Consider the following 18,149-nt stretch of genomic DNA (forward strand, 5'->3'; position numbering starts at 1 on the left):
GGAACTCAAGCAACCAGGCAAAACAAATCAAAGAAATACTGTTAAATAAAAATGAAAATAAAATCAATTTCCGGCAGAAATTTAAGTGTAAACTTGGCATGCCACACCTGAGTATGCCCACCTGAGTATGCCCACGCTTTGTCCGGTAATTTGTCTGAAACAGTTTATATTAGGACATAGTATGGGGTATTTTTAATAGTTAACTCTCAAGCAACCAGAAACTACATTTATCCGGCATCTATCAATCCCCATGGGTGCCAGTTAACTGAGAGTCTACTGTATCAGAGTTTGATAACTACAGCACTAAGGAAGGAGTTTAGTATATAAAGCTGTCAGTCTGATAAGCATTATCCAAGTACTACAGATGGCAGCAGTAGCCTGGACCTCTTGCACATGTGTAGCCTTCCTCCAAGCCATTTTTGGCTGCTGAACAGACTGTATACCCTTGATGGTCAAGAGTACACTATTTACAACTGCAACCTGCCAATAATCTCTCAGGCTGACCTTTAGCTCAGCTGAAAGGTTGTATGGATCTAAACCACTGAAATGGGACGTCATATATACACACACACAAGCAAAAAGGAATAATTTGAGGCTTGTCATAGCTAACTCTCCATAGCAGAAGAGATAATTCCAAAACAATCAGAAATGACCTTATTCAAAATGGAGGCATTTTATAGAGTAAATCCATAAGCCTAGAGCGGCCCTTAGGCTCAACCAGCAAAGCAGAGAGTTAAGCCAAGGACAGAGGGGGTACTGAACAGCAACCTACCGCCTGCTGAAGGTAGAGAAAAAGTACTGGAATCTTCCAGAGGGTACCACAGTTTATCTAGTGATTTCACTGTTAAAATTCAGTATTTTCTCTACCTTTAACTGCTGGAAGGAAGGATAATCCAACTGAGTAAAACAGTGAGCTGAAGCCAAGAAAGGAGGTATTTTATTCAAATCTGAAAGGTTAAGTACCATATATACTTGAATATAAACTGATCCAAATATAAACCGAGGTTACCTTTTTTTTCTCCCCAAAAAGGGGGAAAAAGGTTAATGAGTATAAACCAAGTATAGGTATTGGTGAGCTAGAACATGAGCAATCTTTCCTTGCCCTGCCTCGACTGGCTCTGTGTCCCCTCCCTGACCCATTGCAGGCCTGCCTTGAGCCCTGGTTATCCAGCAGTGAGCCAGGACAAGAATGACCCCTCCCGTGTCCTGTCCCAACAAGCTCGACCCATTGCAGGTCTCCCCCAGGCCTGCCTTGAGCCCTGGTAGTCCAGCGGTTAGACGGGACAGGAGTGACCCAGGAACTCATGAAGTTGCAGCAGAAACTCGCAGCAGTCATTTTCTTTAATGGCTCTGCATGGGGTAGGAGTGTAGGAAGATCACTCATGCCCCGGTTCACTGCTGGACCACCAAGGCATGTAAATTAGGCATTTGCAGGGTCCAGGAGGAGCAAGGAGCCGGCTAATACAGAAGATGGGAGGGTTCGCTCCTGTCCCATCTCAACCCTGAACCATCAGGGCTCAAGGAAGGCTTAAGGGAGACTTGCAACAGGTTTGGGAGAGGGGTGGGCTGCTGGATGACTCGAACATAAACCGAGACCCCTATTTTTGGGCCCCAAAATCTAGGTTTATATTCAAGTATATACAGTACATTATGGATATCTAATATGGATGACTTGTCTGTGTGGCCCTAGCAAGCTCCCAATCCTTTGATGTACAACTTATTTATAAAATTTATAGTGCACTTACATGTACACTACCTGGCCTTTTTTTTTTTTTTTTTTTTTAAATAATAAAATGAGAAACAAAATTGAAAGGCCAGTTTTGATTGTGTATACTTTGCTCTTTTTCAAGGATGCTTTTTTTTCCTGAAGTTAAAAACTGAAGCACATAAGCAAGCATCTAAAAATATCTGAAAATCAAACACGTTTCTAAGGGTTATTGCCACTAGGACTTTCCTACCACACTGTGCATTTTTATGTAGTCTTTTCTGTTTACATTCATTCTTTGGAGATTAGACTAGAGACATCACCTATTTCCATGATTCTAGACAAACTGATATGGCAACCCTCAGTTTCAACAGTAAATAGTATATTCATGGTGCAGTTGATCCTACCTTGTTTCCTTTCCTTGGCCGGGGATTTCCTGCCCTCACCACCTTAGCAGGAGCTACAGCCTCTGTAAGAAGAGAAATACAACTTCAGAATTTTATCAATGCAGCCTCATGTAACATATAGCACTATAGGGTGCATCTTGTGTGCACACCTCTCAGGCATACATCCAACGTATGTGAAATTAAGCATGTTAATATACTACAAAATTGAAGTGCTTTCAGTCTGTATATAATTTGCATGCAATTTTATTGCGTCTGTTGACTAACCCACTTAGGACTGTAAAGCTAGGTAGCTTACCGTATATACTTGAATATAGAGGTAACCATTTTCTCTCAAAAAAGAGGGAAAAAAATTGACTTGAATAAAAAACCAAGATTAGAAATTTGGGTGATCATGTTGTGACTTCAGTGTCCTACCAATGGAAGACAAACCTGCCCCACTTTTTACTCCAGTTTAGCATGAGTAGTCTCCTATACCGTGCGGCCATTGGGGCTGGGAGGAGAAAGAGTACTCGTGTGGAAAGGAAAGGGGTAAGTATAGGGGACCAAAGGGCAACTTCCTAGGAGTATGATAAAAGGTCATCCAAGAGTAATAATGGCAAGACAGCTCAAACTCAAACTCTTTGCAGGTCCACAGTTTGGATGTGTAGGTACTTAGGAGGGCCTCAGAAAAAAATAGTTAATGTCTTATTAAATAAATGACAATTTTGCATGAGGTAGAACTCTTTATAGTTAATAAATCTTTCCTTTTGTCTAAGTTAATAATATTGTCATTTATAGCTAAAGAGACGTATGACCAAGAAACTTTTATTTTACTTTTGTGATTATGATAAACATACTGAGGGCCTGAAAATAGTACCTGGCAGGCCACACTGTATAGTTTAGGAAGTTTCTTCTACATAATCCTGTTTCATATCCTGATTGACCTTCTCAAACCCCTCAAATCCTCTCCCCTAATGGCCGGCACTATTTTCTAACACAAACCCCTCTCCCCAATGATTGGTGCTATTTTCCAATACAAACCCACCTCCCCCAACTGGTGCTATTTTCAGCACAAACCCTTCTCCCCTGATGAGTGGCGCTACAGTCTTCCCCTGCTCAGCTGGCATTACGCTTACTGTTCCGGTGCTCAAAGAAAGATTCTGGGCTGGTGCGGGGACCAAAGTAACATACATAAAGTAAAACAAACTCATCTGGAGCTTCTGCGCATGCTCAAGACTTGCCAGCTCCTGCCCTCTCCAAAATTCTCAGATGCATACATAGTTGGTTTTTTTTTTTTTTTTAAGACATATCACTATTAACACCCTGGCTTTCTCAAGATGAATAGTTACTACACTTCCCTTCCCTAATTGCGGTTTCCACACTCACGATTTCACAAATTCATGATTTTTTTTGAGAGGGGCGGGGAAAACCATATTTTATCATGTTCCCGCCTTCCTCCCGGCATCCCAGCCTTACCGAGTGGTCTAGTAAGCTTTCGGGGCAAGAGTGATCTTTCTACACTCCTGCCCCGTGTAGATCGCCAATAGGGAATGGCTGCCATTAGCTCCCGCCGTAGTCTCGAGAGACTATGGGAACTCATGGCAGTTATTTCCTATTGGCAATATGCACGGGGCAGGAGCGAAGGAAGATCACTCCTGCCCCGAAAGCCTGCTAGACCACCAGATAAGGCCGGGATGCCGGGGGGAAGGCGGGAGGGAGGCGGGTCAGAGCCGGAGAAGGTATTTGCAGTTTTTCTCCATTCGCGGTCCGGCTCTGCCTCTATCCCCCGCAAATACCGAGGGAGAAGTGTAATCTAAAATTACTGATGAAAAAATCATGTAAAACATAGCCAGGTTTGGCTGGAGTTCATTAGTGTTTTAAGTCTCAAGATAACTACAGCCTTCACTGATGACTTTCAACTACTTTCATCAAACGAAAACCAATTATTAACAAGTCAGCTAGTCATATTAGACTGGATTTTAAATTACACATCTTTTCAAAAAACTAGCTCAAAGCTAGTTATATATTTAGTTCCATGAGTTACTTCCCTGCCCAAACTGGCTTACAATCAACAGTATCTGAGGCAATGGAGGATATTTCAGCTTGATTATACACTTTATCTTCAAGTTGCTCAAGGTGAGATATATCATATCTCATCAAGGTTCAATGCCACAGAAGTGTTTTCTACCATAATTGCTCCTCTTTCTATCATCAATATTGTATTTCCTTACCCATTCATTCCTTCCTTTTCTTCTGTTATTGTTTATATTGTTAGTTACTAACCTGTTACGTTTGTTTAGTGTCTACTTGTTTTTAATAACCCCAGTTTTAATCTGTAATTTGAAAGATTTGTTCATCGCTTAGAATTTTGAGTAAGCGATTAACCAAATACACAATAAACTTGAACTTAGTAGAAGCTGCAAATTTGAACTCACTTTTTTTATTTTTTACTGTTAAGCTACTCGTCACACAGTTATTTTAGGGGAAAAGAGGGTGATGGGTAAACAAGTACTAGTTACTTTTCTGTTGTCCAGGACAATGACCATTTAAGGCTCTATGAATGACAATTCTCCTGATCACAGGTTTTAAAACCAGTCTTCATGCATTCAAACCATGGTTTGATGCATTGGTAAGTCCCCCTTCTCTATCCTTTCAATGTAACTTATGTTAAGAAACCTCTGACTTGGGATGTAAAACCATATCCAATAGAAGAAAGCAGAAAGTGCGCGAATGAGAGAAAAATGGACAGTAAGAGAGAGGGAGACATGTTGCCAATGGGGGTGGAGGAGAGACAAAGAAAAGTTGGACTCATGGAGGGACACAGAGAGATGTTGGTTGGGGAAGCAAATGAGGTCCTGAGGAGAGGAAGCATGCAGGAGGCAGAAAGAAAGAAGTGTTAGATACACAATCAGTAAGTGCAACCAGAAACTAATAAAATCACCAGATGACAAAGGTAGGGGAAATTATTTTATTTTTAATTTAGTGATTGAAATGTCAGTTTTGAGAATTTGTATCTGCTGTCTATATTTTGTACTAGTTATTAGGGTGTCCTAATTTATTCCTTAGTTAGAATATACATTTTGTGGATATCCTTTTTTTCATGAGTAAATCAAAGAAAATTTTTGTTTACCTGTAATATCATTTTCTTTTCCAGAAATTAAAAAGACATTGATATGTGAACATTTCTTAAGAAAGAATTGAATATTTCATGGGGTGTCCTAATTTTTTCACAGGACTGTATATTTTCTTTTATCCAGACCAGTTAAAAGCCTTTACAGATCTAAAGTAGATCATCAAGGATTAAGATGGTGGAAATATAGGATTATACGCTGTATCTGAAACTCCTATCTTTATTATAACTCCCCTGCTAATTGGTGGACTAATGAGTAATTAAGTTATATTTACCACTGTAAAGAGTGCTTTCTTAAGATTGATTGGTTATTTGTATTTCTGTAGCAAGTGGATACTTGTATATACAGTATTTATTTTGAAAATGAAAAGAAAAAAAATAAATAAATGGGTAAGTAGGAGGCAACAAAGGGTAATGGTAATAAGTTCACTTCAAGGAAAGGGATGTTACCAGAGGTAAAAGTTCAAAATTTTTGTAAATAAATATTGTAGAAGGGCCATCAGGAAAGGTATGCCCTTTTTGTGAATGATATGAAAAATCTGCAACAGGGTCAACACCATGGAAGTATAGAAAACATAAGGGATTCTAAGGCAGTTTCAGAAATGGTCTAGTTTGGCAACTAAAATTTAATGCTAGAAAAATCATACATTTAGGCCAGGGGTGGGCAACTCTGGTCCTCGAAGGCCAGAATCCAGTTGGGTTTTCAGGATTTCCCCAATGAATATGCATGAGATCATTCATTGGGGAAATCCTGAAAACCCAACTGGATTCCAGCCCTCGAGGACCAGAGTTGCCCACCCCCGATTTAGGCTGCAAAAACCCAAAGGAGGGATTGTACAATATATAGGAGGTGAAATTTTGAGCACAAAAGACCAGAACCTTGGGGTGATCTTGTGAAAAACAAGATCTAGAAGTATGTGGAAAGAAGTGTCACATTATAAGCTCTGGGCTAGAGGATGTTATTTTTTGTGCACATTCCTTATATCTACCACCTCCTATTCTTGTGTGCCCTTATACATGCTGGTGTGTACATATATACATACTAGTGGATGTAAATGAGAAGTAGGTGCCCATCTATTCATGCCTCACCTCACAAACAAGTATAGCCCCAGAGGAAAGGCACTTTTCTACACAAACAAGTGGAAGAGAAACGTGGAATGTGGCTCATGGAATTCCTTCTAAACCAGCCCCCATGTGTGTAGCCTCACTCTTTGACTTAAGGAAAAGGGATTTTGTTCATGGGTATTGTGAAGAGTCATTTTGGGAGGGGGGTATAGTTTTGGACAGAACAGAGGAGAAGCATCTGAAAGAAGGAATTCCTTAACTGCATCTATATTTATATTCTGAAGAAGCTGAAACCATTTCTCCCATAGAGGTGAATGATAAAATAATTCCAGACTAATGGTTTATGTCACCTTACAGCAGATACAGCTCAGCATGCAAAATCCCAAAGCTGAAATTTAAACCACCCACTGTCAGATGAAAGGCAAGGATACTCTCAAGACTGAATCCTGAGGCTTCAGTATTCCCAGGAGAGGTGTTGAACTGGTCTAGCAGGACTCAAGGAAAGAAAATTAACAGGTATAAATAATTTTACCTTCCTATCTCTAAAAAATAAAAAATCCCACACTTTCTTGAATTCAGACACAGCCTCTGTCTCCACCACCTCTTCCAGGAGACTGTTCCATGCATCTACTACCCTTTTTGTAAAAAAAAGTTTCAAGTTTATTTAGAATTTCTTATATCGTCCAATCGATCTTCTAGGTGGTATACAAATTTGTAAAAACAAAGGACAAACGTTAAATAAAATAAAAGTTTGAAGTGACACTACGTCACCAAACTCTAACTGTAAAAACTTTTAAAAACTATTAAAAACACAGACAAACAAGAACATAAGGTAAAAGGCAAGAACTACCGGTACATAAGGCAAAGTAAAAGAAAACAATTAAGGAAAAAAACTTACTCCTGAAACTCCTCTTAACTTCATCCTATGCCCTTTCATTCCAGAGCTTCTTTTCAAATGAAAGAGACTCGACTTATGCATCATGTAGGTATTTAAACATCTCTATCCCCTTTCCCACCTTTCCTCCAAAGTATACAGATTGAGATCTTTAAGTCTGTCCCCATACACCTTACGACGAAGACCATACATCATTTTAGCAGCATTCCTCTGGACCAACTCCATCCTTTTTATATCTTTTTGAAGGTGTGGTCTCCAGAAATGTACACAATATTCTAAATGAGGTCTCATCACAGTCTTATACAGGAGCATCAATATCTCCTTTTTCCTACTAGCCATACCTCTTCCAATGCATCCTAGTATCCTTCTAGCTTTTGCTGTCACCTTTTAAACCTGTTTGGCCACCTTAAGATCATCATATACAATCACACCCAAGTCCCGCACTTCTGTCGCACACTTAAGTTCTTCACCCCCTAAACTGTACCATTCCCGGGTTTTTACAGCCCATTGGTAGGTATTTTACCTACCAATTCACATAATAGCTCACCAGTCTTTTCCGTGCTTCATAGCAACCTCCGACTCTGCTATGTAAATGTGGTACAATGAGGTCATTAATATTAAAATGAGAACTCTGGGATATGCCCAGATATTGCCTGGAGATGCATAAATTGAAATGCTGGCCTTTAATTAATGGCAGGTGCTGCTAAGTCTGTTAAAAATGTGGATGATGCACGTGTTGAAGGTGCATCTCTTGCACATGCGTCAAACTGCCCATTGCATGCAAGATAGAAGTTCCAAAAACTGCAATTTATCATATTTGGGGAGGGGGGTGGGGTCTGCCATGCCAATTGCATGAAGGGAGCACTTGTTCTGCCAAGGCTGTTTATGTATATTGCATTTTCACATTTGCTGCTTTTGCTGATAGTTCGCCCCCTCTCCCCCCCCATATGACGTGCGCCTATGATGCGCTCCTTTAAGGAGCACACATTTATGCTTCACCTCATAAGCTGCGGCCAACAACTTTAAAACAAGTCTCCAACAAATCCTAAAGAGTACCCCAATAAAATTGGCCAAACCTATGCCTGAAAAGTAGACAGCATCAGGACAATAATGTCTAGGGAAAACAGCTGCAACAAACTCATGAGAAACTACTCTAAACCCCCAAAAGCTATCCGTAACTCCAAAAGCTTAGTATTAAACCCATTTATGCAACTACTCAATAGCAACCATGTCCCAGTCCTCCTTACACACTCAATAGAGGACCAAACAAAACAAAAGGGGTGGGGGCATTAGGGAAAACACAGACAGCAGACAACAGATCCCGCCTCAGGGGCAGTATGAAATCCTCTCCTTTTGCTGAACAAATGTCACATCCCATCAAAAGAATCAGAAGTGAAACAGAATAGGAGATTAGGAAATTGGATTTGCTGGAAAAGGATTAGCAAGAGTCATTTCCAACAAATGCACACATTTATGCCTCTTTCCATGGACTATACTGCGCACGTGTCAGTTGCTTTCTCCAACTGATCAGATGGGATTTCCGCAGGCCTCCCCAAACCTTGTTTGCATGCAAAGTTCTTCCAGAATCGCTCACCATTTTCAAATCAGACAATTTACTGCCACTAGAAAATATTCACGACAATTTTAGAGCATTGGGACCCTAGTCCCTTAAGGTGCCTCTGTAAATCACTAGTAGAGGTAAGGAAAAATTAATGTTTCATACCCAATAACTTTCTTTCCTTTACTCACAGCAAATGAATCCAGAGACTAGTGGTTTGTGTCCATCCACCAGCAAGTGGAAATAGAAAGCACCAAGCTAAGCTCTGTCATATATAGGATGGCATACTCACTGATAATCCAGTATTTCTCATAACAAAGCAATAGGAACAGCCGAACAAGGCCCATCGTAAAGAATCCTTGACAGGAAGAATTTGGGGTTTCTTCCCCCCCCCCAACTGTTGATTAGCCTTGTCCCCGCAGTAAAGGATCTGCTGCAAGTTGCCTCTCTTCCTACCCCTCCCGTCCAGCAGCCCCCCTCCCTCCCTATTGTGGATCCAACAGCCTTTGCACCCCTCCCTCCTTGACTTCCGATCGCGGGCGGGCAGCAAAAAAATACCCAACACCAACAAATCTGACTCTCCTGGGTCAGCCTCTTTGCACCTCCCAGGGCAGGCCTACTAGCTTCTTAGAAGCTTCCTGCACGCAGCGTTGCTCTAGAATCTTCTTGCCGCTGAGTCCCTCCTTCCGATGTAACTTCTGGTTTTGCTGGGGACTGCAAAGCCCAGGCCGTGCTTCTTTAGCTTTCAGCTGGCTTAGGACTCTCTGACCAGGGGGCAGTCGCCCTAGTTGCTCTCCCCTAACACTATTCCTGACATGTGACTGCAGTATTCTGTCAGCATGATTTTTCTGTGTAGCATTCTGTAATAATTTGGCTTATCTAGTTTTCTCAATAGTGGAGGGGATATTTGTAAAGAGAAGAGGAGACAGGGGTTTTGTTGATCCTTGCGTGTTCCCAAACGACTGATTCTGCTTGCAGCAGACTTCTACCGTGCAAGTCTGTGTCTTCTCCCAGGCAGAGGACCCACCAAGTGGGAACCTCCAGACACAAGCCTCCAAAGAACACATAGCAAAAATACCCCAAAATAGTAAAAATGCAGAGCAGATCAAACACACTTTTGAGCAACTTGCTTGTAGAAAATAAACTGAGGAAGCAGAAGCAGCTCCCTGGGTAAGAGGAGGAGTTGGAAAACATGATTGACACTTTTCTGCAACGAACTTGCTGGTTCAGATACAAGACCTCGTGTTGAGGACCACTAGACATTGCACTAGAATTCAGCTTTCTGTAAGCTTGAGCTGAACAAATTTCTTAAACTTTCTGAACTGCTCTGCTCAAGCTTACAGATCCACAGCAGTGAGGAAGAGAGACTGTTTGCAACAACTCTGTACCAGAAAATAATTTGGTGGCATGAAATCTCAGGCGCCAAGTGCAATTTTTAGGCATCATAGCAACCTGGTTCCTGGGAATTTTGAAGGTCTGCCACACAAAAACTGTGGCTTCTTCTCCAACTCATGACTATGTACACAAGTCTGTTGTAGGGGAAAACACCCTCCAGAGTTTCAAGACTAAGCTGTACAAGTTCCTGCTAAACTGGGATGTACGCAGGTGAGACTGGTCTTTGACCTGGGGGCCGCCGCGTGAGCGGACTGCCAGGCAGGGTGGACCACTGGTCTGACCCAGCAGCGGCAATTCTTATGTTCAATTCCATTTCTGGCGTGTGATCTTTGGCCCTACACATGCTGGTGTACTGAAGGTTCGCTGGCATTATGATACTGTGCATCGCCTGCCATAAAATCTGCTTTACCATGGACAATGGCAGGCAGAGAGCAGCCGAATACTTTCAGGTACATTAGGGAGCTGAGGTCAGCAAATGAACTGCACAAGAATGCCTTAGCCACAGCAGAAAAATCCTCAGGAGCCAGGTCCAACCCAGCCTTTAAACCTGTTATTCTAACAACTTTGCACAAATCTAAAAACATAACGGCAGCAGCTTGGTTTCCAGGCTCCATTCTTGTGACTTAAATTACTTCCCATCAATGTATTCTTAACATTTATAGGAAATGATATCTAACATGTATCCTAATTTCACAGCTAGGATACATTCAGGATTTATGTGCATTCTCCAAGCTTGCAAGTCAGTTTAACATTTCTTAAGAGGATATCTTCCCTATCTCTGCATAGGAAATGAGGGTGATGGTGACTATGTTTGCCAGTTCAGATATTTCTGCCTCTTTTACAAAGCCGGGCAACAACGGCCCCGAAGCCCTTTAAATCTCTTTGGGCTTCGGGGCCGCTAGCGCGGCTTTGTAAACGAGGCCGTTTGTGCGGTAACTAGCACAGACATCAGTTTGTTATTGCACTTTTCATAAGATAGGTCAAATTTATTTATTTAAATCATTTTCACACCTTCCTCAAGGCAAACTACATTAAAATAGATTTACGATATACAATATTTTACTTTTATAAAGCTCTCTATATAAATGTAGTAAGTCAACCTCATTCGACCACTCCACTACCCAACAGAACTACCACCCTATTAACCGCCCTAAACCATAAATGAACTCTACAAATCACCTTTATCGAAAAACTAAACTGCCAAACCAGACCCCAATTGATTAATTCCACACAGAATTATTGATTTAGGGTTTTTGTGTGTATGTGGGGAGGGGAAGGTAGTAGCAATTATCTTGCTGAATTCCAGAGTAAATGTCAGTTGGATGTCTTGAGCAGTTCTTATCAATATTTCTGTGGTTATGACCCCTTGGTGGCATGAGTCAATGACATATTAATGAGGGAATGCCTAGGTCATGACCTCAAATGTGGATTTTGCAACCCACTCAGGAACAGCAGAGATTCTTAATACAACCTTCGAGACATACCCAGCCAGTCAGGTTTTCAGAATACTGTATTCACAATGTAGGAAATGCATGCAGGTTTATCTCATGCATATTCAGTGTGAATATACTAAGGACTGGGTTGAGAACCAGTGGTATCTAGAGTAAAAGCACTAGTACAATTATTTCTTTTAAGTCTCAAATTTCTTATTTCCCTCAGCTGCCGACGAGGGAAACCTCGGAAGACCCGTTTCGAAATTTCGAGTTTACGCCCAGCAGTGTCTATGAGGAGCTATCAAGACTCAAGGTGAACAAAGCTATGGGACCGGACAAACTACACCCCAGGGTGCTCAGGGAGTTGAGTGACGTCCTGGCGGAACCGTTATCCGCGCTCTTCAATCTTTCCCTAAGTACAGGAAGAGTCCCGTTGGATTGGAAAATGGCTAACGTCATTCCACTCCACAAAAAGGGATGCAGGACGGAGGCTGAGAATTATAGTCCGGTGAGTCTCACATCGATAGTGAGTAAACTTATGGAAACACTAATCAAACGCCAATTGGATACGATCCTGAACGAGGAGAATCTACGAGATCCCCATCAACATGGTTTTACGAAGGGAAGGTCCTGCCAATCAAATCTGATCAGCTTCTTTGACTGGGTAACAAGAAAGCTGGATATAGGGGAGTCCCTGGACGTCGTGTACTTGGACTTCAGCAAAGCGTTTTATAGCGACCCACACCGCAGGTTATTGAGCAAGATAGGTTCGATTGGGCTGGGTGAAACATTAACCACATGGGTTAGGGACTGGCTTAGAGGTAGACTTCAGAGGGTAGTGGTAAACGGAATCCTCTCCGATACGACAGAGGTGATCAGGGGAGTGCCACAGGGCTCGGTCTTGGGCCCGATCCTATTTAACATCTTCGTAAGAGACTTGGCTGAGGGGCTTGGGGATAAAATTACATTATTCGCCGATGACGCCAAACTATGCAACATAGTAGGCAACCGCACAACAGATGAAAGCACAGTGCCCGACAAAAGCTCAATGCCTGACAGTAAGACGCAGAACCTACTCCTGCTGGAGCATTGGTTAAAGACTTGGCAACTAAGTTTCAATGCCAAAAAATGCAAGGTCATATACCTTGGCGGCAAAAATCCATGCAGGACTTACACCCTAAATGGTGAGATCCTAGCAAGGACTATAGCAGAACGTGACTTGGGTGTGATCATTAGCGAAGACATGAAGACTGCCAATCAAGTGGAGAAAGCTTCATCCAGGGTTGACAAATCATGGGCTGTATCCGTAGAAGTTTTGTCAGCTGTAAGCCTGAGGTCATAATGCCGTTGTACAGATCCATGGTGAGACCCCATCTGAAATACTGTGTACAATTCTGGAGGCTGCATTATCAAAAAGATGTGCGGAGAGTTGAGTTGGTTCAGCGAATGGCCACTGGGATGGTCTCAGGTCTCAAGGATCTCCCTTATGAGGAACGACTGGGTAAGTTGCAGCTGTACTTATTCGAGGAACGCGGAGAGAGGGGAGACATGATCAAGACGTTCAAATATGTCACAGGCCGTATCGAGGTGGAAGAGGATCTCTTTTTCCTTAAAGGACCCACAGCAACAAGAGGGCATCCGTTGAAAATCAGGGGTGGGAAATTTCATGGCGACACCAGAAAATATTTCTTCACTGAAAGGGTGCTTGATCGCTGGAATAATCTTCCACAACAGGTAATTGAGGCCAGCAGCGTGCCAGATTTTAAGAAAAGATGGGATTGGCATGTGGGATCCCTTTCATGGAGGTAGTTAGGGAGTGGGCCATTAGTGTGGGCATACTAGATGGGTTGTGGCCCTTTTCTGCTATCATGTTCTATGTTTCTATGATAGGGAGGGAAGGAGCGCAGACGGTCCGGTGGTGTGCAGACTGGGGTGCTTGGGAGGAAGTAGTAGCTGATGTTCTGGTGGGGGTTGAGGTATAGGCAGGGGTGCAGGTATTACTCTTGCTTGGGAGGCAGGGAAGAAGCACTAGCTGATGTTCCAATGGGGTACGGATGGGGTTGCAGGCACGGGTGTTTCGCTTGGGTGGAAGGGAGGGAGCATTAATTGACATTCGGTGAGGTTGGGGCATGTCCTGATGGCTGCAGCAAAAGTCTGCCGATTTGGGGGAGGTTTGCAGCAGTGGTGGAATGGTAAGACTACTACGAGGGAGAGTGGTAGGGCACCAGAAGTTAGGAATGGTAGAATATAAACCTTCAGTTTATATTCAAGTTACCATTTTTCCCCTAAAAGGGGGGCAAAAATGGTACCTCTGCTTATATTCGGATAGGTTTATATTCAAGTATATATGGTAATCTCCCTTCCCTCACCGCCTTCAACCATATACATGAAAGCAAACAAACCTACCACCCCTCCCCCCTTAGATAGTAATTCATATTTTAATATTCCCATTTCCAATATAAGAAATCATCTTTTGTTCCATTTATGTCATTTATTGGATTTAAAATCACTCGGTATCCTTTTGTATTTTTCAATGGGATGCAATTGGAAATAGGGATCCAATACTCATTGAACATCAAGTCTACTATTCAGGTAAGCCATCATTTCTTTTCAGTTGTCTTAACCTTTATTTGCCTAACTCTTTGTTCCTTAAATCAGAACTTATTGGTTGTACCATATGCAAATACATTTGAATAGTACCAGACACTGCTGTTTTAGTATCCTTTGTTTAATCCTTGGATAACCTCTACCTTTCCCTATTCACCTCGAGAAATTTAAGTAATTCAAAATAGCACTTAAGACTTACTACTTCATTCAGGTTTTCCTTCGAACTAGATTTTCTGTCCATGGTGCTATGGACTGAAAATGCCTGTAAACACGACTGATGATATCATAATCCTTCCCCGCTATAATTGCTCTTGAATATTGGTATACTACTTGATACATGCACAACATGCTCACATTACACATACAATTGAAGAGAGGCACGTCCTGTAAGCAATCTCCCAACGCCGGCACCTCTTCTCTCTGCCAGCCCTTCTTGCTGGCTCTTCTCTCCTTCTTTCTGCCGGCCCTTCTTTCCTCTCGGCACAAGGCCTGTTTGAAGGGCCTTTGGCCCTGATATACATCCTCTTTGTAAAGCTATCTCCATCTCTCCCGAGCATCCCCATAGCAAACTTGAACATGGGGCTGCAATGCCTCATTAGTCCATTGCATAGTATCCTAGGCACAATCCTGCCCTGCAAAGGCAAAAGGAAATCAAGTGCCTATTTTAACTGAAGCACTTGCTTATTTATGCCACTACAAGACAGAACTTATGCCTTAGTACAGGAAATGATAATACTAGAAACAGAGTTGGGGGAGGAGGCAGTAGCTAAATTGAGTCCTCCAGCCATGCACTCACCCAGTGCAAAAACTTCCCAGTAGTCTATAAAGCACTTCATATTGCTTCAACAGCAATTCCCAAGGTCTCCAACCTCAACACCATTGCAGTCAACCACTGCCTCAATGTGCCAGGTCACAAGCCAGAATATAAACTCGCTGCATGTCATGGCCCATGAAGTGGAGACATCCACAGACCCTGTTCCAGGATACCTCCCCCAAGCTCTACCAGCTGTAACCCAAGAAAAGAAATAGTGTTCAATTGTGCTGCCAAGAAAAAATAGGAGGGGGGGGAAGCTACCACCACTACTAATTTCCATAGCATTACTAGATGTACTGCTTTATGCTTACAAGAACTAGAAACTCCTCAAATGCCGTGTGCCTCTCTAAGCCTGCAGCAGGAAGACAGAAGCAGCAATAAAAAGGCAGTGACTGGGTGGCAGGGGGAACCCTAAAGGATACACAGACTGTCCCAATCACCCCAAGCTCCCACGGCTAATATCTCTAACCTCCAGGACCAAGGACCAGAAGCAAGAACCTGGAGCTGAGGGAGGAGGGAAACAACCCTCCAAGCTCAAATTGTGGCAAAGGTCCATAGATCAATCCCTGAGAACACTCACCTACCAGAAGTCAGGTCTTCCATTACAAAATTCTGCTGCACCAGTTCATCCCATACCATCCCCTCAAGGCAAAGAAGGAAAAATTATGTTATCTGTTAATTTTCTTTCCTTTAGATGCAGCACACATCTACCAGCAGGTAGAGATAGAGAAACTGATTAATAGGTGGTCCTATTGGCTGGCACACCTCTTGTACTGTATCTTCAGTATTGCTCCTTGCCCAAGCATTCGGGACCAGCAATATGCTTAGTATACAAAAAAACTTATTTCCCATAACAAATTTCAAAGATAAAAACATTGAATATAACTACCAACCATAACAAAACTTGTGGAAGTCCTGAAGTATAAACCAATAGCAAATATCCAGAAAGGGTGGGGCTCTGGATTTATCTGCTGCATCTAAAGGAAAGAAAATTAACAGGTAAGAACATAATTTTTCCTTCCTTAGCAACCGCAGCAGATGGAATCCAGAGACTAGTGAAACGGCAATTTCCTTCCCCATCCTGTTGTTTTTCCCCTTAATTGTTCTCTTTTTTTAAAATATTGTAGTTCTTCCCTTTTTTCCCCACTTGTTTCTGTTTGTCTTTGAACTTATTATGTAGATTTTATTTGTCAAATGTTTACCCCTATTTTATATGACGAAAGCTGTATTTTTATTGTACACCACTGATTGAGCGGTATAAGAAATTTTAAATAAACTTGAAACTTGATGTAGCAAAGCAATCCTCAATCAGGGTGGTAATCAAACTCCCAGCTCCACAATAACAGAAGCATCAAAAGAGCTTCCGGACTTGCCGCCCCAACTAACCAGTAACGGGTTAGAGAAGGTATTCTTGAAAGACCAAGTATGCATACAACAAATCTCCTTTAAGTGAAAACCATCTCTCTGTTTGAATGGGCATGAAGTTCTTTTGGCAACCGCTTCCTTGCCATCCAGAAAGCGGAAGCATCTTTGAACCATCGAGCAATGATTGCTTTGGACACTGCCATACATCCCGTGCATAATACAAAGAGATGATCTTAATGTTGAAAGTCATTAGAAACCTGAATATAGTGTAGAAGCATTGTACCACTTCTAAGAAAATACAGCGAAGAAAAGAACACCCCCTCCCTCCCCAATCCCCAATCTTCCTCATAGAAAGCAGGAAGGAAGAGGGAGAGCGGTTGATATGAAATGATAACAACACCTTAGGAAGAAACAATAGCACTGTCCTGACACCCCAGAATCCATAATGCACAAAAAAAGGATCCCAGGAGGATAAGGTCTGCAACTCGGAAACTCGCCAGGCTGGAGCCATAGCTATAAGAAACACAGTTTTCAACGTCACATCCTTTCGAGTGTCATTAGACAAAGGTTCAAACGGGGCCTTTTGTAAACTCCCCATAACTAACCTAAAACTGTAATCTGGGCAGGGCTTAACATGTGGACAAATATGCTGTACTCCTTTCAGGAGCCTAACTACAGCAGACTGATAAGCAAGCAAAGAGTGAGACACCTGGCCCCTGTAACTAACAATGGTTGCCACTAGAAGCTGAAGGGAATTATACGCTAAACCCTTGGCTACACCTTGTGCAAAAAAGAAAGAATATAAGATAGAGCAGTCTAGAAGCGTGAAATAGCTTGAGAACTACCAAAGAATCGAAAACCCTCCAGATGCTAGCGGAAGCCACAAATGTGTCTGTTTTACCTGGAGAAGAGCAGAAATAACCTGCCCCAAATAACCGTTACGCCTCAGCCATGACTTTTGAAAAGAAAGGCTGAATATCAAAGTGGGACAAATTTACATGTTGATCGACCCGAGTGTGCAAATCCGGAGGTACCAGGAACCACAACGGCTCGCCTACTGACAAACCCCTCAGATCCGTATACCATTGACAGCGCGGCAAAACCGGAGCTACCAAGATCATCGTACCGTGAAAGCGAGCCATAAGATGGAACAAACCTCCAATCATCAGTCAAGGGGAAACACTTAAAGAAGAGTAGGCAGAGGCCAGTAAAGAGCGAACGCGTCTGTTCTCCCTGACTTCTACTCCCTGTGTCTACTGAAGAACCGAAGAAGCTTGCATTTCAAGATGAGGACACGAGATATAGATCTAGGAACTCTCATCCCTACACAATAAGTTGGAACTCCTGAGCAGACAATTCCCAATTTCTGGGATGTAGAATGCTGCTACATTCCCACTAGCACCAGAGCATAAGCGCGAATCTCTTGCTCGCTGAAAGGTAGCAGCTTCTTAAATAGTGCTTAAATAACATACCCTGAGCCATCTGTTCAATTTTAACACAACCGCGGCATAGGCTGATTAAAGTCAGCTTTAGTGAGAACTGCATAAACGCTGGGGCTCTCTCTCCAGCGGATGAAAACAAACGCACACCTCCTTTGGGAGGGAAGGCTGTTTAAAATACATATCTGGAGCCCTTCGTTAAAATATTTCCACACATTTTAAAATGTTTTCACCTCTACCAATTTTACTGCCCTATACGGTTTAGCAGTTACAACACAATTATAAAACCGAACTCGCAATTATAAAACAGAATCCGCAGTGCGAATATAAGTAAAAAAACAGAATCTGCATTTCTAA

General features: G+C 42.3%; 1 protein-coding gene across 2 annotated transcripts in view; it reads right to left on the reverse strand.

Annotated features, from left to right (window-relative positions):
- The window catches only part of LARP1 (La ribonucleoprotein 1, translational regulator), a 152,054-nt gene that overhangs the window by 90,968 nt on the left and 42,937 nt on the right, over positions 1-18,149 (reverse strand). For both annotated transcript variants that reach the window (XM_033927099.1, XM_033927100.1), the window contains exon 2: positions 2,113-2,174. In XM_033927099.1, the coding sequence (XP_033782990.1) occupies positions 2,113-2,174 (62 nt within the window). The remainder of the gene's footprint in view (positions 1-2,112; positions 2,175-18,149) is intronic.

The sequence above is a fragment of the Geotrypetes seraphini genome, chromosome 18, assembly GCF_902459505.1.
Source record: "Geotrypetes seraphini chromosome 18, aGeoSer1.1, whole genome shotgun sequence".
Classification (NCBI taxonomy): Eukaryota; Metazoa; Chordata; class Amphibia; order Gymnophiona; family Dermophiidae; genus Geotrypetes; species Geotrypetes seraphini.